Source organism: Macaca fascicularis, chromosome 18 (genome assembly GCF_037993035.2).
Source record: "Macaca fascicularis isolate 582-1 chromosome 18, T2T-MFA8v1.1".
Lineage (NCBI taxonomy): Eukaryota > Metazoa > Chordata > Mammalia > Primates > Cercopithecidae > Macaca > Macaca fascicularis.
Window position 1 is genome coordinate 80,882,922 of NC_088392.1, and position 27,686 is coordinate 80,910,607.

Consider the following 27,686-nt stretch of genomic DNA (forward strand, 5'->3'; position numbering starts at 1 on the left):
ATCCCATTTACATTTTTAAAAGAGAATTCTAAATTTAAAGTCTTTTTATAGGGATGTCAAACTTGCATATATGAAGCCAGGATAATAACCTGTGAGTTGAGCAGGTGTAACAACAGGAATTGTTAGGCCACAGCAATTTAAGTGTATGCCCTGTTCACAGCCTTCAAATGCAAGTTAATAATCATCATAAATACATAATGATTATACATTTTCCAATTATAAAAAATCTATACAGCTCTATGACCCCAGGCCCAATTACTTTCACACTTTAGGTATATATGGAGGGTACCAAGATTTTGTTTCTAAAAGACTTTCACTAAGCCCCAGTTCTGTCATCTGTGAATAGGGTTAATACTACTACTTACCTTACAAAACTGTTGTAACGAACAAATGAAACAATTAATGTGAAGTGCCTGCCATATCCCTGCACATGGTAAATGCTTAACAGATACTGGGTATTTTTAAAACAACTATACTCACCAATTGCCTTTACTGTGGCCCCTAGAAAGCTCCAGTCAATTGTAAAACTCAACACATTTTCAACCTCTTCATTGGGTATTTCCTCTACACCTAAAGAGTGACAAAGTTTGTCAACCCTATGTCCTAACCAGATGTCCAATCTGTACCTTCACTATCACTGCCTTAGTTGGGTCTCTCATCAATTTTTGCCAGGGTCAGTATGTCAGTGATAAATATTTACTGACTGCAATTCATTGTGAAAGACAGATCGAACTCACCAGATGAGGAGGAGCGGCAGAAGCGGCTAGGGACAGGCTCGCATTCTAAGCAGAGAGAAAGCAATATGCAAAGGTATGCCACCCCCCCCCCGCCCCAGGGAACTAACCTATTAGACAAGCCTGTCTGTTAGCATGGACTAATCCTGGATACCCGAAGGAGAGGGAGTTAGACAAGGAGGCAAGGACCAGGCTGGGCTGGGTCATGGTCTTGTGCACTGGACAGACACTTTTTTTAGTAACCAACGGGAGCTACAGAAGGATTCTTAGAGGCCGGTGGAAAGACTGTATCTGTGTTTTACAACAATCACTCAGGTGCAATGTGGTTAAAATGTACTCCGTGCAAAGGCCGGGGATTGCCAAGGCAGCAGATAACTCCCAGCCCCTTGGAAGTTAAAAACCTCATTATGGAGTCAAGATTTAGACAGAGAGAAGTACTGAACAAGCAGTAGAATGATAATATTTAAACGACTGAAAAAGTATAAGAATCACAGCTGTTAGGGATAAATGTGTCACAGACATATGTCAGGCGAGACCTAAGTAAGAAGTGGGCCACAGGGGTTACTAACGACGTGCAGGATACAAAGGCAGAGAAGAGAGAGGACATTCTAGGTGGAATAAACTGTTTAAACGATTTTGAATCAAATCCCAGCTAAGCATCATAATAATTAGACTCTCATCTTGCTTAATCTATAGGGACAGGGAAATAGAAGACAGTCAGCATTATAACAGTATTCCTGGAACTCACTAAACATAAAGCTGGCCAACAACATTACAAAAATAGTGAAGGGCAACTAAAAAGAAAAAACTAAAAGACAAGTACTCTAGATGACCTTGTATTTTTAAAACCCCTCAAAACTATCCCCATAGCTTAAGCCACAGGCCACACTGCAGAGATGCAATCTCTTCATTCAGGGGCAAGGGTCCAAACTTTCAGCTTTAAGTAAGTCACTGTAAAGGGCTCCTGGTATGTCACTGTGCTGCTCCATTAGACTGGAGGCGGCGCAGGGCTTGCTTAGACAACAGCTTTACCTTTGGACCTGTTAACAGACATAGGTCAGACTCCCTTAGATGCACACGGGATCTCTGCACCGCGGAGACCTCAATAAAGACAGAGATCTGCGGGTTGAGGTTGGCTATCAGCCCCCTACTTCATCATCACTTTTTCTCACTCCCTTGGTTCTTTCTTTCTCTCTAAACTTATCCTTTTCAACTACTCCCCGTTTCTGTTGTCCCTTCCAATTCATTACTATTACAGAAAGGAAACTGATAAATTAAAAAGGTAATTGCGGCTCTCGCATTATGTCTTAGACGCTGTCATGATATTAACTCACTTGATCTTTAGAGCAATCCTATGTAGTAGGTACATCAACACCCTCATTTCATAGATGATAAAGCAGGTACTGTTTATCATCCATAGTGAAGTAATGTGACCCAAGTCACTCAGCAAGAGTGGCAGAGTCAGGATTTAAAGTCAGGCTATCTGATTCTACAGTTTATCTACTTAGGCAAATGTAATTCTGCCTTTCATACTGAAATGCCACTTTATCCTACTAAAGAATAAAGAATCCCTAGTTCTAATTAAACATTATAAAGTAGAACACAAACAAATTCTTGCTATTATATTATGGTATGTTCTAAACCCAGGCCAATAAAAAGTCCAGTGATCATGTCATTGTACCACACAGTTGCTAGCAACTAAAACACGGTGGCTGGCCAACTCACATGACGGCCTCAACTCCAGAAAGATGCTTCAGAATCAGTATCTCTCTTTACAACAATTAGCATCTTTTCAAAAGGACTTATCCCCCTGTCAAAAGTTAGGAGATGGCCGGGCACAGTGGCTCACACCTGTAATCCCAGCACTTTGAGAGGCTGAGGCGGGCAGATCACCTGAAGTCAGGAGTTCGAGATCAGTCTGGCCAACATGGCGAAACCCCATCTCTACTAAAAATACAAAAAATTAGCCAGGCATGGCGGTGCACACCTGTAGTCCCAGCTACTCGGGAGGCGGAGACAGGAGAACCACTTGAACCCAGGAGGTGGAGGCTGCAATGAGCCAAGATCATGCCACTGCACTCCAGCCTGGGCAACAGAACGAGATTCTGTCTTAAAAAATAGGGGACCAGGAGAACTAATGAGTTCAGTCTGTCACTTATTAGCTAAGTAATCAGTGGAAAAAGTCCTATAACCGAATGGATTTTAACGTAACTATTCATTTTTATAATGTAAAATATGGGGATAATAAGAATATTTACACTGTCCACACTAACTGAAGACTATTGGTCAAATGATATACGTGTGAAAGCATTTTGGAATCTGATAAACAAAACACAAAAATCATTTCATTTTATTATTACTTCAGTTACCATCAATTCTCAATAAGGACTGTTCCAGAAATAGGGAAACACATCTATGCCCTTCATCTAAATCAATTTTAACGCCATAAGCAAATGAGTAATTACCTGGGATAAATACCAAGAGAAGATGATTCAGAGAACTTTGAGAACCTTGTGGAAATATAGTTCTGTTTCTGGGAATGAATAATGTACAGCTCAGTCCAGTATCAAAGAGTTATTGATGTATCTCAATGCAGTTTAAGACACATGTAAATGGAAAGAGTTGGGACAAAATAAATATACTAATGAGAATTTATAAATAAATCTAAGCATTATCATTCCTAATTTTGAGCCTTTTTAGGTGACTGAAGAGACTGCATAATAAGCTTAGTTATGGATGTCATGGGAAGCTGGACAGAAGGAAAACCAGAACCTAGGCCTCACGCACACAGCATGCACCTGTGTTTACTCAATGCAGCAAAAAACACAAGTGTTTCAAGGGATCCACCATAAAAGGGATTGCCACACATCTAAAAAGCACGTGTGTATACGTGTGTGTGTGTGTGTGTGTGTGTGTGTGTGTGTGTGTGTGTATATATATATATATATATCTCCCTTCTCTTTAAGGCTTTGTGTTGTTAGTGATCACTTAATTTACTTAATGGTTAACTAAAACAGTATTTCACTTAAAGACTACATACATTCCTAAAGTCATATGAGGCTAAACATTTTCCTATTTTCAAGCTATCACAGTTTCTATTAGCATCTCAGAATTACTCTCATTTCATTATTTTCTAGTTTATTCTAATTATAACACAAAGAAGGCAAAAGAGGTAAATGGCAAAAGGGGGAGAAATGCCCCAATCATCACCCCGGCAACAGCAGGTTCATAACCCACTATGTGTATGTATCTCAGCCAAGCCCCAAGGAACACTTCGTATGTTTCTGGGGAAGAAAAATGCAAGTAAGGCCTGGCATGGTGGCTCATGACTGTAATCTCAACACTTTGGGAGGCCAAGGTGGGAGGATCGCTTGAGCCCAGGAGTTTGAAACCAGCCTGGATAACAAGGCAAGACCCCATCTCTACAAAAAAAAAAAAAAAGAAAATTAGGTATGGTGGCTCATGCCTGTAATCCCAGATACTCAGGAGGCAGAAGTGGGAGGATTTCTTGAGGTCAGGAGTTGGAGGCCGCAGTGAGAGCTATGATCATGCCACTGTACTCCAGCCTGGGTGGCAATGCAAGACTCTCTCAAAAAACCAACCAACCAACCCACCAAACACCCAAGTAAATGTTCTTGAGACCACATGCTACATTTATACATGTATGTGTATGTATGGATATACGTATGTGTGTGTTACATATATATAAAAAACACCCAAGTAAATGTTCTTGAGACCACATGCTACATTTATACATGTATGTGTATGTATGGATATACATGTGTGTGTGTTACATATATATAAAAAACACCCAAGTAAATGTTCTTGAGACCACATGCTACATTTATACATGTATATGTGTGTATGGATATATGTATGTGTGTTACATATATGTAAAAAACACCATTTTTTCACAACTCAGGACAAATTTTTGTGTTGTGAATCACTTAACAATAGCTTTGTAAGTTATTTTCTTGACGATTTTGCTATTCTTGGCTGTCACAGGTCTTGGGAGCTATTGTTTCCTGGGCATCTACTGAGGTCAGGTGCTCTGCATACACACCTTCATCTGACCTTCAGGACAGCCCTGGAGGGGAGGCGCGGTAATCTCCATTTTACAGATGAGGAAGGGCTCAGGGAGGGTGGGCAACAAGTCTAAATTATACCTCTACTAAGTAGCAGAGCTGGATCTGAATCCAGGTTTGCCTGGCTCTAAAGCCCTCTCTATTAATCCCCATGTATTTCTATTAATCAATTTTCAATCCCCAAATAACAACCTGAACTTTGAAATTCGTAGTTTCTACTGTTTCTTTAGAGTCCTCAGAAAGCTACTACGTGCGGGCACACAAAGTGATGATGACTAGATACTATAGGCATTATCCAAATGCACGTGCTTATCAAACTTCAAATCTAATAATAGAGAATAATTCTTTAAACCACCACATAAAGTCCAGACTTTTGGGCAAGAAAGGTCTTACATTGATATTTTCTAATTGTAGTAGATGTACTGTATAATACGACTTCACATCTTCTGACAAGAGCTTCACACTGAATCCTGTTTCTTTAAACAGCATCTCTTGGTCATCTGTTGGCCAGTACTGTGCACATTTAACCTAAATTTAGAAATATGTATATTTTTTTTTAGTTTATAGACATCATGAAACCATAAAGTTAAAAAATGAAAACAAACCACACATATACATGTTATGTTTTTTCAAGTACCCAAAACTAAGAAGCCACTACTATATTCTGCACTTAATGTATTTTAGTAAGATTGAAATTTTACAGCCGGGTGTGGCTTGCGCCTGTAATCCCAACACTTTGGCAGGCTGAGGCGGGAGGATCACCTGAGGTCAGGAGTTCAAGACCAACCTGGCTAACACGGTAAAACCCCATCTCTACTAAAAATACAAAAATCAGCTGGGCACTGTGGCGGGCGCCTGTAGTCCCAGCTAGTTGTGAGACTCACCTCCTAAGCAGCTGGGATTACAGGCACCTGCCACTACACCCGGCTAATTTTTGTATTTTTAGTAGAGACAGGGTTTTGCCATGTTGGCCAGGCTGGTCTTGAACTACTGACCTCAAGTGAGCCACCCACCTCAGCCTCCCAAAGCGCTAGGATTACAGGCATGAGCCACCACGTCCGGTCTTATAAGGCATTTTTAAAGTGTTTCTGTAACGTATAAACTAAAAAAGCCACAGATATCATATTCATAAAATAAAAATTATCATTTTTAAAGCATGATTACCTATATTTTAACGTCAGGACATTCACTTTATGTTTCTAAAATTATCAAACCCTTGCAATAATTTTATCTTCAAAATAAATGTTGCTGGCCGGGCGCGGTGGCTCATGCCTGTAATCCCAGCTCTTTGGGAGGCTGACGCAGGCAGATCATGAGGTCACGAGATTGAGACCATCCTGGCTAACACGGTGAAACTCCGTCTCTACTAAAAATGCAAAAAATTAGCCAAGTGTGGTGGTGGGCGCCTGTAGTCCCAGCTACTAGGGAGGCTGAGACAGGAGAATGGCGTGAACCCGGGAGGCGGAGCTTGCAGTGAGCAGAGATCGCACCGCTGCACTCCAGCCTGGGCAACACAGCAAGACTCTGTCTCAAAAAAAAAAATAGGTTGCTGAAGAGGCTTTATTTTACAAGTATTTTCCACAAATGCCTATGAATCTACTACTCAATATTCCATCTAAGGCCAGGCACATGTGACTCACGCCTGTAATCCTAGCACTTTGGGAAGCTGAGGTGGGTGGATCACTTGAGCCCAGGAGTTTGGCCTGGGCAACAGCGTGAAATTCAGCCTGGACAACATGGCGAATTCCTGTCTCTACAAAAAATACAAAAAATGAGCTGGGTGCGGTGGCGCACCCCTATAGTCCCAGCTGCTCGGGAGTATGAAGTGGGAACATGACCTGAGCATGGGCAGTCGAGGCTGCACTGAGGCTGTGCCACTGCCCTCCAGCTTGGATGACAAAAGTGAGACCCAGTCTCAAAACAAACAAACAAAAAAATGACATTTAGAAATAACATTGTATATTTGCTTACTAAAATTAAACTGGGGGAGAGAATGAGAAGATAAGCCCCTTTTACCTAGAGTTTGGCAGAACTACTGATACGAAATTCAACTCCGTGACAATAAACATATCTTCCCAAATGCCAAAGTATGAAGCCAGCAGACTGAAGCAAGGCAAAATAGTCATTTCGGTAGGACAAAAATACCAGAAAAAAAATATTTTAAAAAAATGGCCATTTCTCCTTTTCCAAATAACAACTACAAACAATAAAAACGTCTCCCAAACCAATAAACACTATGAATTAATTCTTTAAAAGGTATTAAAAGACAAACAAAAAATGATATAAGAAGTAAAAGACTAAAAATTAGAACAACTCAGAAACAAGATAGAAGATAGAAAAGTTCAAATAATAGAACACATCATTTCAGAAATGAGGATTAAACCGGAAGGAAGAGAGAACTAAACACAATAGATAATAATGCCTTAAGAGGAAAACAATTTTTTTTTTTTTTTTAAGAGACAGGGTCTTAAGAGCTCTGTAGCCCAGCTTGGAGTGCACTGGGGTGAACCTGGCTCACTTCAGCCTCAATCTTCTGGGCTCAAGTGATCTCCCAACCCCAGCTGGCACTCCAGGTGCATGTCACCGCACCTGGCTACTTTTTGTAATTTTTGTAGAGGTAGGGTCTCACTTTGTTGTCGAGGCTGATATTGAATTCCTGGGCTCAAGGGACCCTCCTGCCTCAGCCTCCCAAAGTGCTGGGATTATAGCTGTGAGCCCTCAAACCTGGCCAGAAAAAACAAATCTTTTTTAAGTAAAACAGAAATAGATAAACAGGATAAGAGAATGTGACGAACAAAAAAGATAGGCAAAGAAAATCCAACATATGTATAATAGGAAGACCCAAAGAGGAACATTAAAGCAAGCAAGGGAGCAGAACAAATACTAAGGACTGTAACTCTAATTTCTTTAACAAAAAGTATTTAAAAACTAAGAAAAAAGTACTTGAAGTCAAACACTCAATAAGACATCGTGTACCTGTAAAAACTGACCAAGAATGGCCAATCACTAAGACGTATTTTTGGTAAAACGAATAATACCTGAGGAAAAAGAAAAAAGGAATTTATTGGGTAGTGTAGATAAAAAGAGCAAGAGACTTATAAAGGAAATAAGATGTCCATTAGACTTTGGTGGAAGACCAGAAGGAAACGGAAAAATGTTTAAGCTGTTCAAAGAATAGCACGTGAGTCAAGGATTTTATATCCCGCCAAACTGACTTTCAGATATTAAGACAGCAGATGAACCATCAGTGACATGTAAAAAAATCGGAGACTATAATGCTCACAAGTCCCTCCTTAGGATCCACTAGAGAATGAGCTGCAGTCAGAGTGACTGGGGAGACATCCAGACAGACTGTTGATGAATATTAACTAATGCTTTGCTTATAGAACTAAGAGTCTACAAGGGATATAAGGGAGAGACTTACATTTGTAAACTACAACTCAGAAACATCAGGAAGAGAAAAAAAATATTAAAAATTGTAAACCATTTTCAGTAATTATTCTGGTAGTAGATGATATGATGATTATGGCTATGTTTTGTATGTGATATGGGAAGAAGGAAATGATCATTACAAGATAGCTTGTATCTCTCATCTCTTTGAGAACCAGGATTATTGGTATGAAAAAGGAAATAGCAGATATAAGATGGAAGGGGCTAAGCAGCCCTTATAGCCCCAAATTTAAATTGGAAATATTATGAACTCTTAAAGTAGGTTATCTTAACATATACATATTGTTCCTTAGCTTTTGTCCACTGAAAAGCCCTAAAAACAATGACCAGTCCAGTAGCAACACATATCCTTATTTTTGCTGTGATCTTGAAATACTACCGCCCATTAAAAGAAACCAAAGCTCCGCAGAGAAATGGCTGGCTCCAGGTCTGGGCAGCAAGCGTTCGAGATGAGCCTGCAATACGCAGTCATTACAGATACCAAGAAAAAAAAAATTTTTTTTTTGAGACAGGGTCTCTCTCTGTCACCCAGGCTGGAGTGCAGTGGCAGGATCACAGCTAACCGCAGCCGTCTTCCTGGCCTCAAGCGATCCTCCTGCTTCAGTCCCCCAGGTAGCTGGGACTACAGGCATGCGCCACCACGCCCAGTTAATTTTTGTATTTTTTGCAGAGAGAGTTTCACCATTTGCCCAGGCTGGTCTCAAATTCCTGGGCTCAAACAATCCACCTAACTCCCCAAAGTGCTGGGATTACAGGTGTGAGCCACTGCACCCAGCCAAGGAAACTATTAAAAAGGTTTGTTAAAAAGGACTCAGGGCTGGGTGAGGTGACTCATGCTTGTAATCCCACCACTTTGGGAGGCCGAGATGGGCAGATCACTTGAGGTCAGGAGCTTGAGACCAGCCTGGCCAATATGGTAAAACAGTCTCTACAAAAATTAGCCACATAGTGGTGGGTGCTTGTAACCCCAGTTACTCGGGAGGCTCAGGCGGGAGAATCGCTTGACCCCAGGAAGCGGAGGTTGAAGTGAGCCGAAATCATGCCACTGTACTCCTGCTTGGGCAACAGAGCGAGACTCCATCTCAAAAACAAAAAGGACTCAGGACCCAACCTAAAGAGATTGCTGCTAGCCAATGACAGGATAATTTGATCAAAAATAAGGAAAATAACTGCAAAGGAGTAAAATGAACCCAATATGTCTAAACCCATAATAATTCATCCTCTCCTGCCACTCTCCACCAGAAAAACTCCTAATTGGTCATCTGTTGAGGACAGATGACCTCAACAGGGAATCCACTTTTTTTGGAAAACTGCTTTTAAAAGAAGTAATGACAGAACTGGATTATCACCATCTGTAACCCATAATGAATTAGGAAGCTGAGCACTGACCAATAATGGCTATTAATAAAAATAAAAAGAACAATAATCAGACATTATGGGTCTCTTGATGAATAGCACATTACCCACCACCTCTGAAGTAATCTTCCCCAAAATAATTAAACCTGACACTGGTTAACCATCCAGGTCCGACCACCATAAACATGATTTCTAAATTCTGGTGGCAGTGTTATCTTATTAATACAGTAATTATACTCCAAAATGAGAAAAATGAAATTTGCAAATCATTTAGTCTGCAATGCTGCTCAAACTGACAATGTCATAATCCTTAATTTATTTTTTTATTTTTTTATTTTTTTTTTTGAGATGGAGTCTCACTCTACCGCCCAGGCTGAAGTGCAGTGGTTTGGAGATAAGAGTCTCACTTGACCATCCAGGCTGGGGTGCAGTGGCACAATCTCGGCTCACTGCAACCTCCACCTCCTAGGTTGAAGCGGTTGTCCTGCCTCAGCCTCCCAAGTAGCTGGGACTACACCCGGCTAATTTTTGTATTTTTGGTAGAGACGAGGTTTCACCATGTTGGCCAGGCTGGTCTCAAACTCTTGCCCTCAAGTGATCTGCCTGCCTCAGCCTCCCAAAGTGCTAGGATTACAGATTTGAGTCACTGTGCCTGGCCTAATCCCTAATTTTTAAATGATACTGAAGATCAGGAAAAATCACTGTAAACGACTATGCTGACACTGCCGGAAAATCTGGCATGTCATTGCCACATCTGATTAGAAGTGGATTAGGAAATTTTCATCATCAGTAAAAACCAGCAATTATGAAATGTAGAATAAAGTAAGAAATCTGAAGTAGAACAGTACAAGATCTTAAAGCTGGAAGAGGGCTTACTGACAACAGGTCAATAAGGATTCCTAGGGATCCCAAAGATCTATATATCACTGCTGGTCAGTACTTATTCCATTATATTTCTATCTTGGAGATGAAAGGTCTGCAATTGTTATATAAATACTTAAAATAAGAAAGGAAAAGGATAAATGAGTTTTTCTGGACAGAAACACTTTGACCACTAGCCTTTAGCAATTAAAGGCCAAAACCAAGGAATGAATATTGGCCCCAAAAGGAAAATCTTTATATGCTACTGATCACATGCGGTATACTAAGCTGTAAATATTAAATATTACTCACCGACTCTTTCTCCACAATGCGGTTCAGCATGACAACGGCTTTGGTCTTCTGCTGCCAAACCATAAGCCAGAAATGGCAGCATGTGTTAGGAAGTGGACCCTGTGAGGAGAAAGGAGAAAGAGCAGATGAGGGAAGCAGACAGAAAGAGCAAGGCTCCAGGAAGGCCTCGTCAAGTCTGCTCCTGGGATGTTACAAGACAGACAGTGGATGGGCTTACAAGAAGTAAACCAAGACTTCCAATCCACCTGATTTCAAAACCAGGTCTGTGCTACTTAGGATTTCTGGTTGTAAATTATCAAAATTGACTTTTATTTTCTTAGGCAAAAAAGGAATTAAGATATCAGGTGGCTTTCAGAGTTGAGGACTAGAGAGCCAAGCTTGGGGAGGAACCAAGGGTTGAGGCACAAGCAAGGTCCTGCCACAAAGAAAGTCAACCTGGGATGCTGCTCTTGATACTGTCACTACTATCCCCTTGCTTTTGCTGGCACTGCCATATGAAGGTGGCTATAGTATTCATAAACAATTTATAGGCAAACCAGAGACAAAATCACAAGTAGGAGTGTCTGACAGATCATGTTCCAGCTGCAAAGAAGGTAGACAAAGGAAATTTCTGTCCTCTTCATCTTCCACAGTCAAATGACAGGACCTGCCTCCCACACATCATAGAAGATCCACGAGAAAAAGTCCACTATCACTGGCCAGCCAATCAACTCAAGTCAACTACAAAAAGATTTCTAGAAAAAGTAGGAATCATTCAAGTACCTGAACCACAATGAAACTGTTAATCTACAAATGCACAGTATGTATGGCCTCAATGGAAGAGTATTGGGCAGAGTCAAAAAGGGACAACAGTCCATGTTACAACAATGCCATGGGGACAAAAGCAAAATATTTCATGTATTTCCAATTGCTTTCACATTTTAATGATAGCATAGGGTAAAAGAAAGGACTAGTAAGAGATGAAAAGCCTATGTACAAATTTTAACTAGTTTTAAACGAGAAGGTTAAAATGAGATGTAGTTTTGCTACACCTAAAATAACTCTGAACATGCGTTCAACTCACATGGAATGTAGCAGAGTGGGAAGAGTTAGGGGCAGAGTCAGGAGTGGGGGCTAGGGCTGCCCAGAGCTTCAGACCCACGTGCAACAAGGGGGTCAAAGTGGTTCTAGACTAAAAGCATTTTTTATTTTTTGAGATGGCGTCTCTTGTCACCGGGCTAGAGAGAAGTGTCGCGATCTCAGCTCACCGTAACCTCCGCCTCCCAGGTTCAAGAGATTCTCCTGCCTAAGCCTCCCATGGAGCTGGGATTATAGGCGCCCAACACCACACCTGGCTAAATTTTGTATTTTTAGTAGAGACAGGGTTTCATTATGTTGGCCAGTTTGGTCTCGAACTCCTGACCTCAAGTGATCCACCTGCCTCGGCCTCCCAAAGTGCTGGGATTATAGGTGTGAGCCATGGTGCCTGGCCGACTAAAAGCATCTTTAGGCCCGGTGTACTCCTTGGTATGTAGCAGATACTCAATAAATATTACTTAAATGAATAAACCAAGGTTAAGTTGTAAAAATGCTAGAAGTCTAGTGAGGATCCCGACAAACTACAACCTAATATTTGAGAATAGCGTTTTCTTCACTCAACTTGTTTTTCTATTACTTGATCTACTTCCAAAACAAAACACAGTCTAGAGGTAAAAACAGCAATGAGGAAATCCCCAGTAAAATGAATGCCTTTTTCTTTATTTAAAAAAAAAAAGGCCGGGTGCGGTGGCTCAAGCCTGTAATCCCAGCACTTTGGGAGGCCGAGACGGGCGGATCACGAGGTCAGGAGATCGAGACCATCCTGGCTAACACGGTGAAACCCCGTCTCTACTAAATAAAAAATACAAAAAACTAGCCGGGCGATGTGGCGGACGCCTGTAGTCTTAGCTACTCGGGAGGCTGAGGCAGGAGAATGGCATGAACCCGGGAGGCGGAGCTTGCAGTGAGCTGAGATCCGGCCACTGCACTCCAGCCTGGGCGACAGAGCGAGACTCTGTCTCAAAAAAAAAAAAAAAAAAATGGATGTAGCAATTTGCCAGTGAGGTCACTCCTTGGTGTATACACACAATCACATCCCATGCCATTCCACTGGTGATCCTAAAGACTAAATAATAAACAGGAACATAGCTGCTATAGTATAAAGAACACTGGTTTTTCTTTTTTCGAGATGGGAGTCTTGCTCTGTTGCCCAGGATGGAGTGCAATGGCACCATCTCAGCTCACTGCAACCTCTGCCTCCTGGATGCAAGCAATTCTCCCTGCCTCAGCCTCCTGAGTAGCTGGGATGACAGGCGTGCACCACCATGCCCGGCTAATTTTTGTAGTTTTAGTAGAGACGGGGTTTTACCATGTTGGCCAGGCTGGTCTCAAACTCCTGACCTCAGGTGATGATCACCTGCCTCAGCCTCCCAAAGTGCTGGGATTACAGGTGTGAGCCACTACACCCAGCCACAGGCTTTTAAATCAGAGGGACAGAGATTCACATCTCAGCTCTTCTATTTACTAGCAATGCTACCAATTTTGTTCATCTGCAAAACAGACATAATACACCAAGGAGGTGATTTTTAAAAAAATACTAATTCATAAAACTCAGAAGAAAAAGATGACTGAAACAATAATCTACAAAGGACAATCAGAAGAGCTGGGGTAATAAGCATTTTGCATCTCTAGTTTTCTGTATCCTCCATTCTAAACAACCTGCTAGGTGCAAGGCCAAGAGCTAGACTGAGATGCAGTCTTGGCTCTTGAAGAGCTTGCACAGGTGGCAAGGAGAAATACTTGTATGACTAATGGACACAGTTAAGTACCACAAGAATATGAGTAGATTAAACCCAGGTTTTAGGGAGCAGGAAAGGCTGAGAAGGAAACTACAGAAGAGCCTCAAAAAAGGTCCTAATACAGAGAGGGAATTCAGAAGAATGGGAGGCAGTTAGGGTCCATTCCAGGCCCTCTAAGCATAAGGCAAAGTGCATGAAAGTTTAGGGCATATTTGGGAAAGACAAATAGATCAGTGAAGTGGAAGTGGAGGGATGCAGTCGGCAATTACACCAGTAGAGTGACAAGGATGGTGGCAAGGGGAGACCTTAAAAAGCTGCTGCAATAGGACAGGTGTAATTGAAGAGAGCTCTGAAAAAAGGGAGGGGCAACAGAAGATCAGAAAGAACTTGGCAGACAATGACGACAGTTTCAATCCCAATGAGAAAAATAGGAAGGCAGCTGCCTTGGTAAAAAAGATAGAAAACGTGCAGATTTTGAAATCCAGTAAAAATATCCAACAGAGACCTGACAAATATAGAGAGGAACTCAGGAGAGAACAAAAAGCCAGACACAGGCTTCTGAGTTCTCGCATTAAATGTGCAGGGCTCCTTCAGGACACACACAGCGACAAGAAGTTCAAAAACAATCACTAGGAGGCTGGACGCAGTGGCTCACACCTGTAATCCCAGCACTTTGGGAGGCCAAGGCAGGTGGATCATCTGAGGCCAGGAGTTTGAGACCAGCCTGAGCAACACGGTGAAACCCCGTCCCTACTAAAAATACAGAAAGTAGCTGGGAGTGGTGGTGAGCACCTGTAATCCCAGCTACTCGGGAGGCTGAAGCACGAGAATCACTTGAATCTGGGAGGCAGAGGTTGTGGTGAGCTGAGATCACATCACTGCACTCCAGGCTGGGCAACAGAGTGAGACTCCATCTCAAAAAAAAAAAGTTATTTAATATCTCTGGATCTCCTTAGATTCCTTGTGTATAAAGTAAAGGTAATACTATTTACCACAGAGGGTTGTCTTAAGGTTTAAATTATACAAAGCATGTAAAAACACTATTACAAAATGATTAACTGTTAATTCATTTTATTTCCCACTAGAATGTAAAATTTGTAACAGTAGGGTGGTAACAAGTCTGTTTTACTGAAACAACGCCTGCCACACAGTAGGTCTCAGTAAGTCTTTGCTGGGTCAGTGAATACCCAATGAAATGCTGGCACCAAGATTCAAGCACAGGTACCATGACAGTAGTCTACCCTATCTTAGGTTACAAAGGTTAAAACCATGGTCTTAAAGGGCTGTAGTGCAGACTGGAGGGAAGGAAAAAAAAAAAGGCTAATTTAGAATCTTGAGAAAGACCTGTGTTTTTAAGAACTCAGAAGAGAACAAAAAACAAAAAAAAGAAAAGGAGAAAAAGGGTACAGAGGGCGAGAGTGTTGTGATAAGGGATCTAGGGTGGTAATTCTTCTCTATTTTGTAATGTTATTAGTTGTTCCTGGAGATCCACAGGGGACTGGTTCTAGGACCCAATCCACCCCCACCCACTGCAGTATACCAAAATCCACACAGGTCCAAACCCCGCTGGCGGCCCTGCAGAACCTGCAGATACACAGAGTCAGCCCTCTGTATGCATGGATTTCACATCTCATGAATACCGTATTTCCAACCCGTTTTTGGTTGAAAAAAATTTGCCTGTAAGTGGACTAGTCCAGTTCAACCCTGTGTAGTTCAAGGGTCAACTGTAGTTATTTCAAACAGAAAATAAAATTTTTAACTCTAAACAGTAGTTTAAAATACGAATGCACATTTTAAAAAACTTCTAATATTACAGAAAGGAAGAAAATGGAAAATTAAAGTCTCTATTCCCCAGCTCCAAAAATAACCACTAATGGTGTATGTATGATTAACTTCTTTAGCCAGTCCCTTACAGATTGCTTGAGTCTGATGCGTTAAAATAAGACTGCAATGAACATGATCACATATGTCTTTTTTTTTTTTGGACAGAGTTTTGCTCTTTCGCCCAGGCTGGAGTGCAGTGGTGCTATCCTGCCTCACTGCCACCTCCAACCCCCAGGTTCAAGCGATTCTCCTGCCTCAGACTCCCGGGTAGCTGGGATTATAGATGGCCGCCACCACACCCAGCTAATTTTTGTATTTTTAGTAAAGATGGGGTTTCACCATGTTGGCTAGGCTGGTCTCAAACTCCTGATCTCAGGTGATCCATGTGCCTCAGCCTCCTAAAGTGCTGGGATTACAGGCGTGAGCCACCACGCCTGGCCTATCATGTATGTCTTTATGTCTGACTGTATTTCTCTAAGTAGACTCTCTTGGTCGGTCAGAGTATTTGAAGACTGAGTACTACACACTTTGAAACCTCTCCTGTCCTGACAGGGGAAAGGCCCATTCCCTGGTTGCTGAATGAAGGGAGCATCTCTTCATGTGCAAGGTGTCCACCTTTGTTTCGTTCTTTGAACTAGGAGTTTATGTCCTATGCCAGTTTTTTCCATGGGCTGTTTTTCTATTTTTGACTTGCAGGAGCTGTATTACCTCAAGTAAAATAATGCATTTTAGTTTCCTTTGAACTGATGTAGTCTAATAGCTCATAGTTACATTAATCTGCCTATCTTTTTACTTATCAAATATTTTTGTCTTTCAAGTAAATCATTCTGATTCAAGTTACGTTTTCAAAAATATCAAATATTATGGTGTATCTCTTGAATATTTAAAAATCTTTAGGGGGAAGTGACAGCACCATTAATCAAGTCTTTATTACTTGATGAATAAAGAGTAGGTGTGGATACACAAAAATCTCTCCCATTATCTCAGAATGGAAGGAAAATCATGCTTGCACACAGGTGTGGCTGATGTGCTCAGAGGCAACTGGACAGAAGGCCAAAGGGAGCACAAGGCCTTGCAGCTGGGCCTCTGGAGCACCTGGTCTCAGCACCTGCACAGGTCCTCAAAGACGACCATACACCATCCAGGGCTTGGCGTACTCTCTGAAGATATATGCGAGGCAGGGGGAGCTACAGAAGAGGTGTCTAGGGCCTCTGGTTTTGCCACAGGGTATGGGAAGAGAAACAGAAGATGCTAAGAAGCATTTGCAGAGCTCTGTGTCAGATACAATGTAAGGAACAACCTGCCCAAAGAACTGGCCTAAGCCATTTCATAAGAATTTTCCTTCACAGAACATGTAATATTAAAAATAACTTGCCTTTTATCTTAAATACTCAAAGCTTCAAAACTTTATAACGTCCAAAATTCATTACATCGTCAGAAAAAACTGAAATACCATTTCATTTCCAAAAGAAGTCAAGATATACTTTTCCCTATGATTTAAAGCAGAACAACCACAAACATATCATTTTCAGACATTTGCTTGGTATCATACTACTTGCCTGTGTTAAGATGTAACTCCTTTGTGCCTCTTCTATGTCAACTAAACTGGCATTAATATAATCATTCTCAGCATTCTGCAGTTTAACACGGCTGTGATCATCTGAAAACAGAGAATGATAAACCACAACTGTCATTTCAAACTTACTGTTTTCTTATCTTCATATTAATATTCTAGGTATTTACAAAAGGATAGAAGAAATAAGAAAAATGGATTAGCATCATAAGAGAGTTGAGACAAATCCTAAACTATTCTCTACTTTTGTTTAAGAACTATAAAATGTAATCTTGTTTGTTACTACAGTGCTGGAAGGGAAGTGCTTCTGTTTGTAGCACATTAGCCATTGTGACTTGAAAAATTGAACAGAAGTAAACATAGTTAAATGAATAAAGTACTTACCTTCCTGAAAGTAAAAGGATCATTCAGATTCTTGGTACCTAAGAATTGATTGATCTACCTACAAAACGGTAACTGGTCTCAAATAGATGAGACTACATTTCCGAGGTTACTATATTTCACCCTCTTCGTTGCTCAATAGATAAGAATTCCACTATAAATACATTTTAGCACTGAACTGTGTTTAGGTTAAATGCTGAAAATATTTACAGACAGTTGGAATATTCCAATTGTATTTTTAAAAAGGCCACTGAAGATACTTCACTACTTAGACTCTGTTAACAGTTTAGAGATATTTCTAGTTTTTAAAAGTAAAAATCTCATAGATTGAGAATTTATGCTAATTTAAATATGTGAAATACAAAATGTGACCTTATACATTTAGATGGAAAAGGAAGACAAGCATGACACCAGGAGAAAAAGCCCATGAATTAACTCAGAATCCTCAACACACAACTGCCGGATGCATATCACTGAATTATAAAACTAAAAACATGGTGTTTGATGTTTAACTCTAGAGAATGCATACTATTACAAGTTGTCCCCTCAAAGAAATCCATACTAAATAGCCGGTCTCTCTTTACTTTTAAACGAAAAAACTGTTTATATTATCCCCATATGAAAGGAAATGTAAAATGGCTTTAGTTTCACACATCAATTTATCTGAGATGTTTCTGCTGGACTAAACCCAAGACCTCTGTAAATATTACATGTCATTTGCCAACAGGAAAAACTAAGATCTTGTTATAGTAAATCACATATACTAGTGTTCTCGGAAAGATGATGTCAACAAGCACTTTTTTAAAAATCACTTTTTTTTTTTTAACAGTTTAATCACCCTTTAACCGTTATATTATGTAAAACAGTAAAAAGGTCAGCAACCAAATTAAAATAAAGACCACATATCTCCTAGACAACATATCAAAAAAATAATGCCTGGTTTTAGAATGCTACATGATTTTAAAATTAAAGTTCCACTAAAATATCACACCAGAGGAATGTATTTCCTCATGTTGTAATCACAGAAAGAACACAAACCAAAGGCTACTCATATCTATTGCACAACTGAAAACAGCCATTTGGCTAACATGCGGTAGGAATCCATAAAACCCAGGAAGGTCTACCTCACAGGGTGCTGGGAATCTGGTTACCCCACATGGCACCACCCCACACCCTTGCCCAGCTATGGAGGAAGTAAACCTAGAGAAAGACCTTTAGCCAGAGTGTTTGATACCTCACCCGCAGGACTCTGAACTAAAATCCACTGTTACTTTCCTTCAATCTGTAAAATATGCACCAGGGGTTACCTCAATGCTCTATAAGCACAGTAACCACAAACCAGAAAGGCCCAGATCCAGTCCTGGGGGGCAGTATGGAGGAGGGCACTACCTGCAGGGCACTGGGTCTACAGGGCTCAGCCCCTGGCAGCAGCCTCGCTTCCTATTTCACATTAATTTATAGAGTCAACAAAAGCAAAGGAACAGTGAATTTTCTCAGGATTTTTTTTTTTAATTTTGTTATCAGATAATACTAAGAAAGGTAATCCTTGGGAAAACTCTATAGCTATTTACAACTACAAATGTTATTTGAGCCTACATTTTCTTCTCAAGGCTGATTAAAAACAAAACTCAAATACCTACACATCACTAGATATTATTTTAATTCTTCTGTTCTATTAAGAAAAATACATATGAAGGAAAAATGAAAAACAATTTAAAAAGAAAAATCTTAAAGCAAAAGAGAAATAAAACTTTAAAATAAATTAAAAATATATTAAAATTACAAAAAACAAAAATTTAAAAAGATTAATATAAAATTAAGAGCATATATAACTTTTTGATTTAGAAGAGGCTGTAGAGACAAAAATTAACTAAAACATCACCTTAAAATAACTATTGCAAAAGATTGTGAATATACACATTTCAGGAAGTGAAACTATGAAAGCCTTTTTATGAGAAACTGTGACTTTATAATTCATACTCTTCAGTGAAGATAACAAAGAAGGGCACTGCCTCTTCTCCAGTTAAGGATCGTAACACATAGTTCCGAGTTTGTGAGCGCACACACAGGTTCCCTCACAACCTGAGTCACAGGTCTCTTTGCCCTGCCCAGATACTGTCAGTCGGCTAGCTCCAAATCTGTAAACGAATCATTAAAAACCATTAAAAATCATTAAGAACTTTTGACTTCTGAATGAGAACACACAGAAAGGCACATCCTTTCTCCTCTTCCACAGGAACCTCTGAAATGAGATTATTGTGACAGCAGCATCCCATAACCTTTGGGCTACAGGAGTCCCAAAGCCCACAGAACTCTACCATCATTGTAAGTCTGGTTATCTCACCCTTTCCTATCTTTTAAAGGATCCAATAAACGGAGAAAAATGAACATAGTTCCAACTCTTTTGCATGAGATACCACAAAAACAACCAAACCACACTTCACAGGAAATCTTATTTCTCAACCTCTACTAGCACCAGTAGCAGAACTATCAAGAACACACACTTTTTTTTCTACAGGCATCATCTGCCTTAATTCTTGTCACTGAGTGAATGAAGAAATGCAATACCCAAACAGAACTGTGGTTTATAACTTGGATAAAAATTAAGCCAATTTCTGACAAGGAGTCCCTTCACCTCCTACCCTTAAACAGCGTGTTTTCTGAGAAACAGCTCCACCTCTCAAGAAATGACTAGTGCTAGCTGTGGCTATGCTGACAATACAGATTAGTTTCCTCTTTCAATACTGTCACCAGAAGCTCTTAAAAAAAAAAACCACAGGTTTCACCAAATATATCATTATTGTAAAGACATCTCCTTTTGGAAAGTTTTCCAGGTCAAACAGAAAGGAGAATTTGTATTCATTGTAACTGGTTACAATTCATCCTCAACAAGTTACATCACAGCAAACATCAAGCGTCCTTAACTTACAAGTCAGGCAAGAAGATGACCAATTCTAATAGTACAGCGTGAACCAGTGACTTTTCCCCTTTAGATTTTCCCATTCTCAACTAAGGGTAATCAGTACGTTTTCAAATAGTGATGTCCAAGAACTCAAAGCATTTTCTAGATATGTCAACTCTCTTCAATCCTGCAAGTAAAATGGTCGAACAACAAATATTATGCGTTCTCTCTCATAAACTGAGCAATGAGCCAAAAACATAGCTAGCACTGAACACCAGGTTACCATATACTCCCCCATATTAACGGAGAATACAAACCTTAGTACATGTAGAATATTAACTTTTCAATTGTTTGCTCTGCAAAGAAAGTTTCACTTGATGAAAGGTTTCTAATTGACCACAAAACCAACCAGAACCACTGTCTAGAATCATTTGGTGCCTACGACATGTCACGTTTGTGTGACACTAGTCATTGGGTCACCTCTCTCAGTCCTCACAGCCCTACGAAGTGCACGTGAATATGGACCACACCCATCTCGGTCACTCAGGGAAGTAAAGTCATCGCCAGTGTAACACACTAGAACACAAAAATGAAACCTAGGTTTGTGCAAGTTAAGAGATTACACATTTCCTGCATTCTGCATTCCCTGTCTCCCTGATCCATCCAGCTGGTGTCTTTACCATCCTTTCTATACATCCTAAATTCTTGCTGACATCCCCTTTCATGCTGCTCTCCACTCAGGTGTGATTTCCAACTCCTCTCTCACATAAACCCCACTTCTGTGACGACGCAGTCCATGACATATCTCCTCTAACTAGACTCTGATGAAACGCCTCCATGATGAACTGGTGTGTTCCCCGCATTGAACACTTTCAGTAATCACACACAATTTTTAGTCAACAAATATATTTTAACCTATAGGGATCTAAAGGTAAGACATTATTTGTTTGAAGCTTTTAAAAAGGAAAAAAGAAATTCTATCAAGCGGTGACTCTGAGTACTGATACTTTATTGCATAAAATACCATGGGAAGCAGCTTGAGCAGCTGCTACCTGAATAGGCCTAGTGAGATCAGCAGGAAGCGGAAATTCCAGCAGAGGACACATCATAAAGAGGAATGACAGGGAACGGTGTAGTGTGCAGGACTGGCAAATTCAGAAAGGCTGATGAGCTAGCTAGAAAGAGGGGTCCCCAAACACATTAAGGGCAGACCCTGAAGGGCATGTGGGCTGTGCTACAGGCACAGGCTCTGGACAGGGCCCCAATGAAGTTATTATTATTTTTTTTTTTGAGACGGAGTCTCGCTCTGTTGCCAGGCTGGAGTGCAGTGGCGTGGTCTCGGCTCACTGAAACCTCCGCCTCCTGGGTTCAAGCGATCCTCCTGCCCCAGGCTCCTGAGTAGCTGGGACTACAGGCGCCTGCCACCTCGCCCGGCTACTTTTTGTATTTTTAGTAGAGATGGGGTTTCACCATGTTAGCCAGGCTGGTCTTGAACTCCTGACCTCGTGATCCGCCCGCCTCGGCCTCCCATAGTGCTGGGATTACAGGCGTGAGCCAATGAAGTTCTTTAAAGGACAGGTGTAAACACATTTGATTTTCACGAAAATAACTCTCAGCAGCATATAAGATGGACTGAACAAGGAGGACGGCAACTTCATACACCAATACACTGAAAGCTTAATCAAGAGGTGATGAGGCCTGAATCAGGTAGTGGCAGTGGGAATGGAAAGAGTATTTCCAAGGAAGCACCATCCCAACCTTGCTAATAAAGTATACGTTGTTTAGGAAACATTTGTAAGTTCAACCTTTTCCAAACAATAGTTTACTGTCCTTGAAATTGTCAGTGTCTTTCAATCCATCATGATTTCAAGATCCTAAAGTTGCCAGGACAATGTCACTAAATTCTGATTCCACAAATCTCCTAAGTGAAAAAGTCCTCTTTAATCTGTCCCCAAGAGTCTGCGATGAAAAGAACACCTGAGAAGTGTCTTTACAAAATAGGTAAAATTCATTAGCTTGGAAAACGGACATTTTTCCTCTTTGGTAGCTTGTATAAAATAAGACATACTAATCTTCACTTTAAAATAATCAGTAAGTATCTCACCATTTTTTCTTTTTTTTTTTTTTTTGAGATGGAGTTTTGCTCTTGTCCAGGCTGGAGTGCGGTGGCGCGATCTCGGCTCACTGCAACTTCCGCCTCCCAGGTTCAAGTGATTCTCCTGCCTCAGCCTCCCGAGTAGCTGGGATTACAATTCTGTGCCACCACGCCTGGCTAATTTTGTATTTTTAGCAGAGACGGGGTTTCTCCATGTTGGTCAGGCTGGTCTTGAACTCCTGACCTCAGGTGATCTACCTGCCTCGGCTTCCCAAAGTGTTGGGATTACAGGAGTGAGCCACAGCGCCCAGCAGTATTGCACCATTTTCTTTGAAACTCAGACTCTCTGCTTCTAGGAGAGATAGAACCTAAACAAATTGAGGGTAGAGGGACTTAGGGGAAAGGATTTTACTTTCATCACATCCAAAGGCCCATGAGACACCATGCAAACAATGTGGACCAAATATCTATAATCGGTGATACAGCATTAAGCATAAAGTACATGAGTAATAAATGCTACCAAAAAAGGTAGAGTAACGGGATTCACAGCACTGGGGAGAGGGGCAGACTGCAATTCTAAACACGGTGGTCAGGATCGGCCTTGTGACTGACCACCGAGGTGGGTCACATGTAAGCACAGATGTGGAAGGGGTCAGTCTCACGGATATTTTAGTTAACAGTGTTCCAAGCACAGAGAACGGCCAATGCCTTAAGGTGGTACATACCTAACATGTCAGAGGGACATGAAGAGTGTGGCTTGAGCCACGGGGACAAAGGGGAGAGGAGCAGTCTGCAGTGAGGTTCGGAGAGTTGAGAAATCCTGTACTGATTCATTTCTCTCACCTCCTACATTTGACTATCAGGGAAAAAGGGCTGCTACTTCCATTTTCTCAGTGCCTGCCTGGTAGAGTGTCATAACAATTTAAGTCAGCAAGTATTTTTTTTTTTTTTTTTTTTTTTTGAGACGGAGTCTCACGCTGTTGCCCAGGCTGGAGTGCAGTGGCGCGATCTCGGCTCACTGCAAGCTCCGCCTCCCGGGTTTCCGCCATTCTCCTGCCTCAGCCTCCTGAGTAGCTGGGACTACAGGCGCCCGCCACCGCACCCGGCTAATTTTTTGTATTTTTAGTAGAGACGGGGTTTCACTGTGGTCTCGATCTCCTGACCTTGTGATCCGCCCGCCTCGGCCTCCCAAAGTGCTGGGATTACAGGCTTGAGCCACCGCGCCCGGCCGTCAGCAAGTATTTGCACTGTTTATATGATGAATTCCTGAAGATTTTCACATATTCAAATTCCCACAGCTGCTAGAATTTTGTTAGAATGACAAAATCACTATCAACCCATTCTGAAGCATAAGCATTAAATGAATTGACGTTCACTGACTTTCTTAAGCGTAAACTAATTCAGCGCAGAAACCTTCAGGACTTTTTAGTACAGGTATCTGGAATTTTGCGGTGCAGATGAAAAACACGGGTGAGGGGAGTTCGAGGGATCTAAAGATGTGGATTCTGATCTCTGCTTTGGCTCTACCAGCCTACATGATTTCAGACAGAGCCACGATTTCCCAGAAAAGGGTGACTACTACTTGAGAAACATTATCAGCATCCCAGTCGCTGACAGTCCTCTGATAAGGGGCACTCTGGGGTCTGTTCTCTTGTCTGTCAAAATCAGTGGTCCGATTGGACCAGTCCTTCTTGATTATTTTCACTGACAAACCCTCCTTAATACCCTAAGAGGGTATTAAAGAACAAAATTCCTTGGTAATTACTATTTTACCTTAAAAATTTACAGGAATTTCAAAATTCTACTTGATCATGTATCTGCATTTTAATCTAGAAACAACCAGCCCTCGCCCCAATCCGCGTAGAGCTGACTGTCCTGGACTCCAGCACTCCCCCTGCACACTTCTGCAGCTCCCTCAGCCCAGCGTTAAGTGCTCTAGGGCAGGCCAGCCCACCCAAGGTGCTGTGGCTTTTAAGAGGGGCCTCTTAGGGCAAGATTCTGATCAGCTCCGCTGGGGGAGGGCAGCAGGAGCAGCCAAGCCTGACCAGCAGCAGCCTTCTTGCCAGAGTTAAGCTCTTTGCAGCCAGGGACACCGTCGGGCTCACCACAGAGCCCCACTCCTAAATTCAGAAGCGTGAAAATACACTGCTACAATCAACAGACCTTATTCTGATTTCTCCAGTTCTACAGGCACTCATTTGTGTGTGTACAGTTCCATGCCATTTTACCACAAACAAATTCACATGACCACCACAAGACATACCTATTCCATCAGCACAAGGGTTCTGTGTGCTCCTTGGCAGGCACAGTCTTCCCCATTCCACCCCTAAGCACCGATCTGCTCTCCCTCTCGAGAAGTCTCATCATTTCAAGAATGTTACATAAATGGAATCATGTGCTATGTCATCACTGGGAACTGAATTGTTTTCACCCAGCGTAAGTCCTCTGAGAGCTATCTACGTTGTTACGTCAAGTTTCTTCCTTTTTATTGCTGAGTAGTATTCTGTGTTATGAATGCACAATAGTTAACCACTTACCCACTGAAGGACACGTGGGTTGTTTTGAATCTGGGGCTACTACAAATAGAGCTGCTGTGAATATTCACGCACACACTTCCGTGCGGACAGACGACTGCGTTTCTCTGGGATAAATGCCCAGGAGTGCAAGCGCTGGGTCATACAGGCGAAGCATACGTTCAGCTTTTTAAGAAACGGCCAAATTACTTTCCAGAGTGGCTGGACCAGTTTACGTTCCCACTAGCCATATATGAGATCCAGCTTCTCTGCATTTTTAGGGTTTTGTGATCTCTTTATTTTAGCTGTTTTAGCAGATGTCTAGTGACATCCCACCACCATGATTTGAATTTGCATTTTCCTAATGGCTAATGAGGTTTTTTATATGTTCATAGGCTTATCTGCCATCTGTGTCATATCTTTTGCCCATTTCCTAACTGGGGTTTTTGTTTCTTTTTACTGTTACATTTTGAGAGTTCTATATATAGTCTAGATCTAAGTTGTCAGATATGTGGTTTACATTTTCTCCCAGTCAGTACTCATCTTTCGTCCTCTTAACAGGGTGCTTTGAGGAGCAAAGGTTTTTTATTTTGATTTAGTATAAATTACTGATATTTTACATGAATTGCGCTCTAGGTGTCATAGCTAAGAACTCTTCATCCAGCCTCACATCCTGAATTTTCTCCCATTTTCTTATGAAAGCTTTTACATTATGATCCATCTATGATCCATCTTCAGTTAACTTTTGTGTAAGGTGTGAGATTTCATTTTAAATTGCTTTGCACCTCTGTCAAAACATCAGTTCACCATACTTTTACAAGTCCATTTCTAGATTCTGTTCCACTGACTTACATATTCATCCCTCTGCCACTACCACACTGTTTTGATTACTGTAGCTATGCATTAAGTTTTAAAATTAGGTAGACTGCTGCTTCTAGTTTTTATTTTTCAAGATCACTTTAGCCATTTTATTTTAGTTCCTTTGCCTTTCCACATAAAAGAATAAGCTTTTTATCTACAAAAAAATCTTCCTGAAATTCTGACAGAAACTGTGTTGTATCTTTAGGAACAATTTGACACCATGAGTCACTACAGATCTACAGAACAATCTGGGGAGGACTGACTCACTATGCTAAGTCTTCCAATCCATGAACATGGTAGGCCTTTTCCATTTATTTAGGTCATCTTTTGATTCCTTTTATCAGTGTGTTTGGTGCTTTCCAACATACAGGTCCTACACATATTTTGTTAGATATATTCCAACATATTCCATTTTCTTAGAGCAATTGTAAACAACAATGTGTTTTTAGTCTTGGTTTCCATGTGTTTGTTGCTAATATACAGGAATACAGTTGGCTTCTGTATGCTGACCTTGTATCCCACAACCTGGTTTAACTCACTCACTAATTCCAGGACATTGCTGGATAGATTCTTTAGGATCTTCTACATGTCATCTGCAAATAAGGTCATTTTTATCTCTTCCCTTCCAACGTGTATGCCTTTTATTTCCTTTTCTTGACTTCATGTATTGGCTAGGATTCAGTACCCCAAGTTTATATATATTTTTAATTTGTATTTTTGAATGATTTTAAAACTTACAGAAAAATTCCAAGTAAAGTACAAAGAATTTTCTTCCCAGGTCATGACAGCAAGTTGCAAACATAACTGATTATTCCATTTTTTAATCTTCTACAATGACATAATCCTACTTACAGTACAGTCATCAAAATTATAAAATTAACAGTAATACTTTACTAATCCAGACACCATTCAAGTTCCACCAAGTGTCCCAATAATGTCCTTTAAACAAAAGGATACAATCTGCTCTTTCCTGGAATTTTTAACCTTTTGAAAACTCTAAGTTGTTTTACAGTGTTCCTCCATTTGAGTTGTCAGATATCTCTCTCCCTACAGAAGAGTTCAGTTTGTATCTGTCTGGCATGTTCATCTCAGAGGGATGCTATGTGCTCACTGCATCTTCTCGGGTGGTTCAGGATTCTGACGTGATAGGTCTCATTACTGGTCATGATCACATATTTAAGGCTGGTGTTGGCCAGACTTCTCCAGTGTAGAGTTACTATTCCCCTTTTTATATTTAATAAGTATTTTATAAAGAGATACTTCAAGATTATGTGAATATCTTGTCCTTCACCAAATTTTCACCCACTTAAGTTTAGCATCCATTTCAATATTTATTAGTTGGCAACCTATACAAAGGTAGAACTTTCCCTATCCCTCATTTATGTATTCATTTGTTTCTTTACATCAGTATAGGCTCATTAATTCCTATTTTATTCAATAGGTTGTAATCTTATTTATTTTCATGCTTAGATTATCCCAGATTTGGCCAGTGGACTCAGGTTGGCTTCTACATCCTTCTGACACATCGTCGCCATTTTTTGAGCATGTCTTTACGTTCTGTCACTACAAGACATTCCAGGCTATTCTTACACTTCCCCTGTCCGTGACCTGAAACCAGTCATTTCTCCAAAGCTCTGTTTTCCTCCTAGTGGAAAATAAAATTTGGATATCAAAAGCTAAAGCATACCCAATGCTAATCAGCTATCACTGCTCTCAAAATTTCTCAGTGGACAGGGATAAGACATACATGTATATACACCTATGTTCGTACCTATCTGTGTATCTATACTCACTGAAACCATGCATTCATTACTACCTGGATTCACTAATGCCAACCCAACATCACAGGCTTCATCTTCAAGGACATTACCACCTTTACTTACATGCCTTCCACATGTGGGCCCAACCCCAGGTGCTTTTAAT

The 27,686-nt window shown here is 40.8% G+C and overlaps 1 protein-coding gene across 27 annotated transcripts in view; it reads right to left on the reverse strand.

Annotated features, from left to right (window-relative positions):
* PTPN2 (protein tyrosine phosphatase non-receptor type 2) overlaps positions 1-27,686 on the reverse strand; it is a 155,048-nt gene that overhangs the window by 35,507 nt on the left and 91,855 nt on the right. For 17 of the 27 annotated variants that reach the window (XM_074022978.1, XM_074022979.1, XM_074022980.1 and 14 more), the window contains 3 exons: positions 16,998-17,098; positions 10,799-10,897; positions 5,213-5,347 (listed from right to left, as the gene is read on the reverse strand). In XM_074022978.1, the coding sequence (XP_073879079.1) occupies positions 5,213-5,347; positions 10,799-10,861 (198 nt within the window). In that variant the 5' untranslated portion in view covers positions 10,862-10,897; positions 16,998-17,098. Of the gene's footprint in view, positions 1-480; positions 571-3,199; positions 3,268-5,212; positions 5,348-10,798; positions 10,898-16,997; positions 17,099-27,686 lie in introns of all 27 variants that reach the window. The other 10 variants (XM_074022981.1, XM_074022977.1, XM_074022974.1 and 7 more) reach the window with 4 other exon arrangements.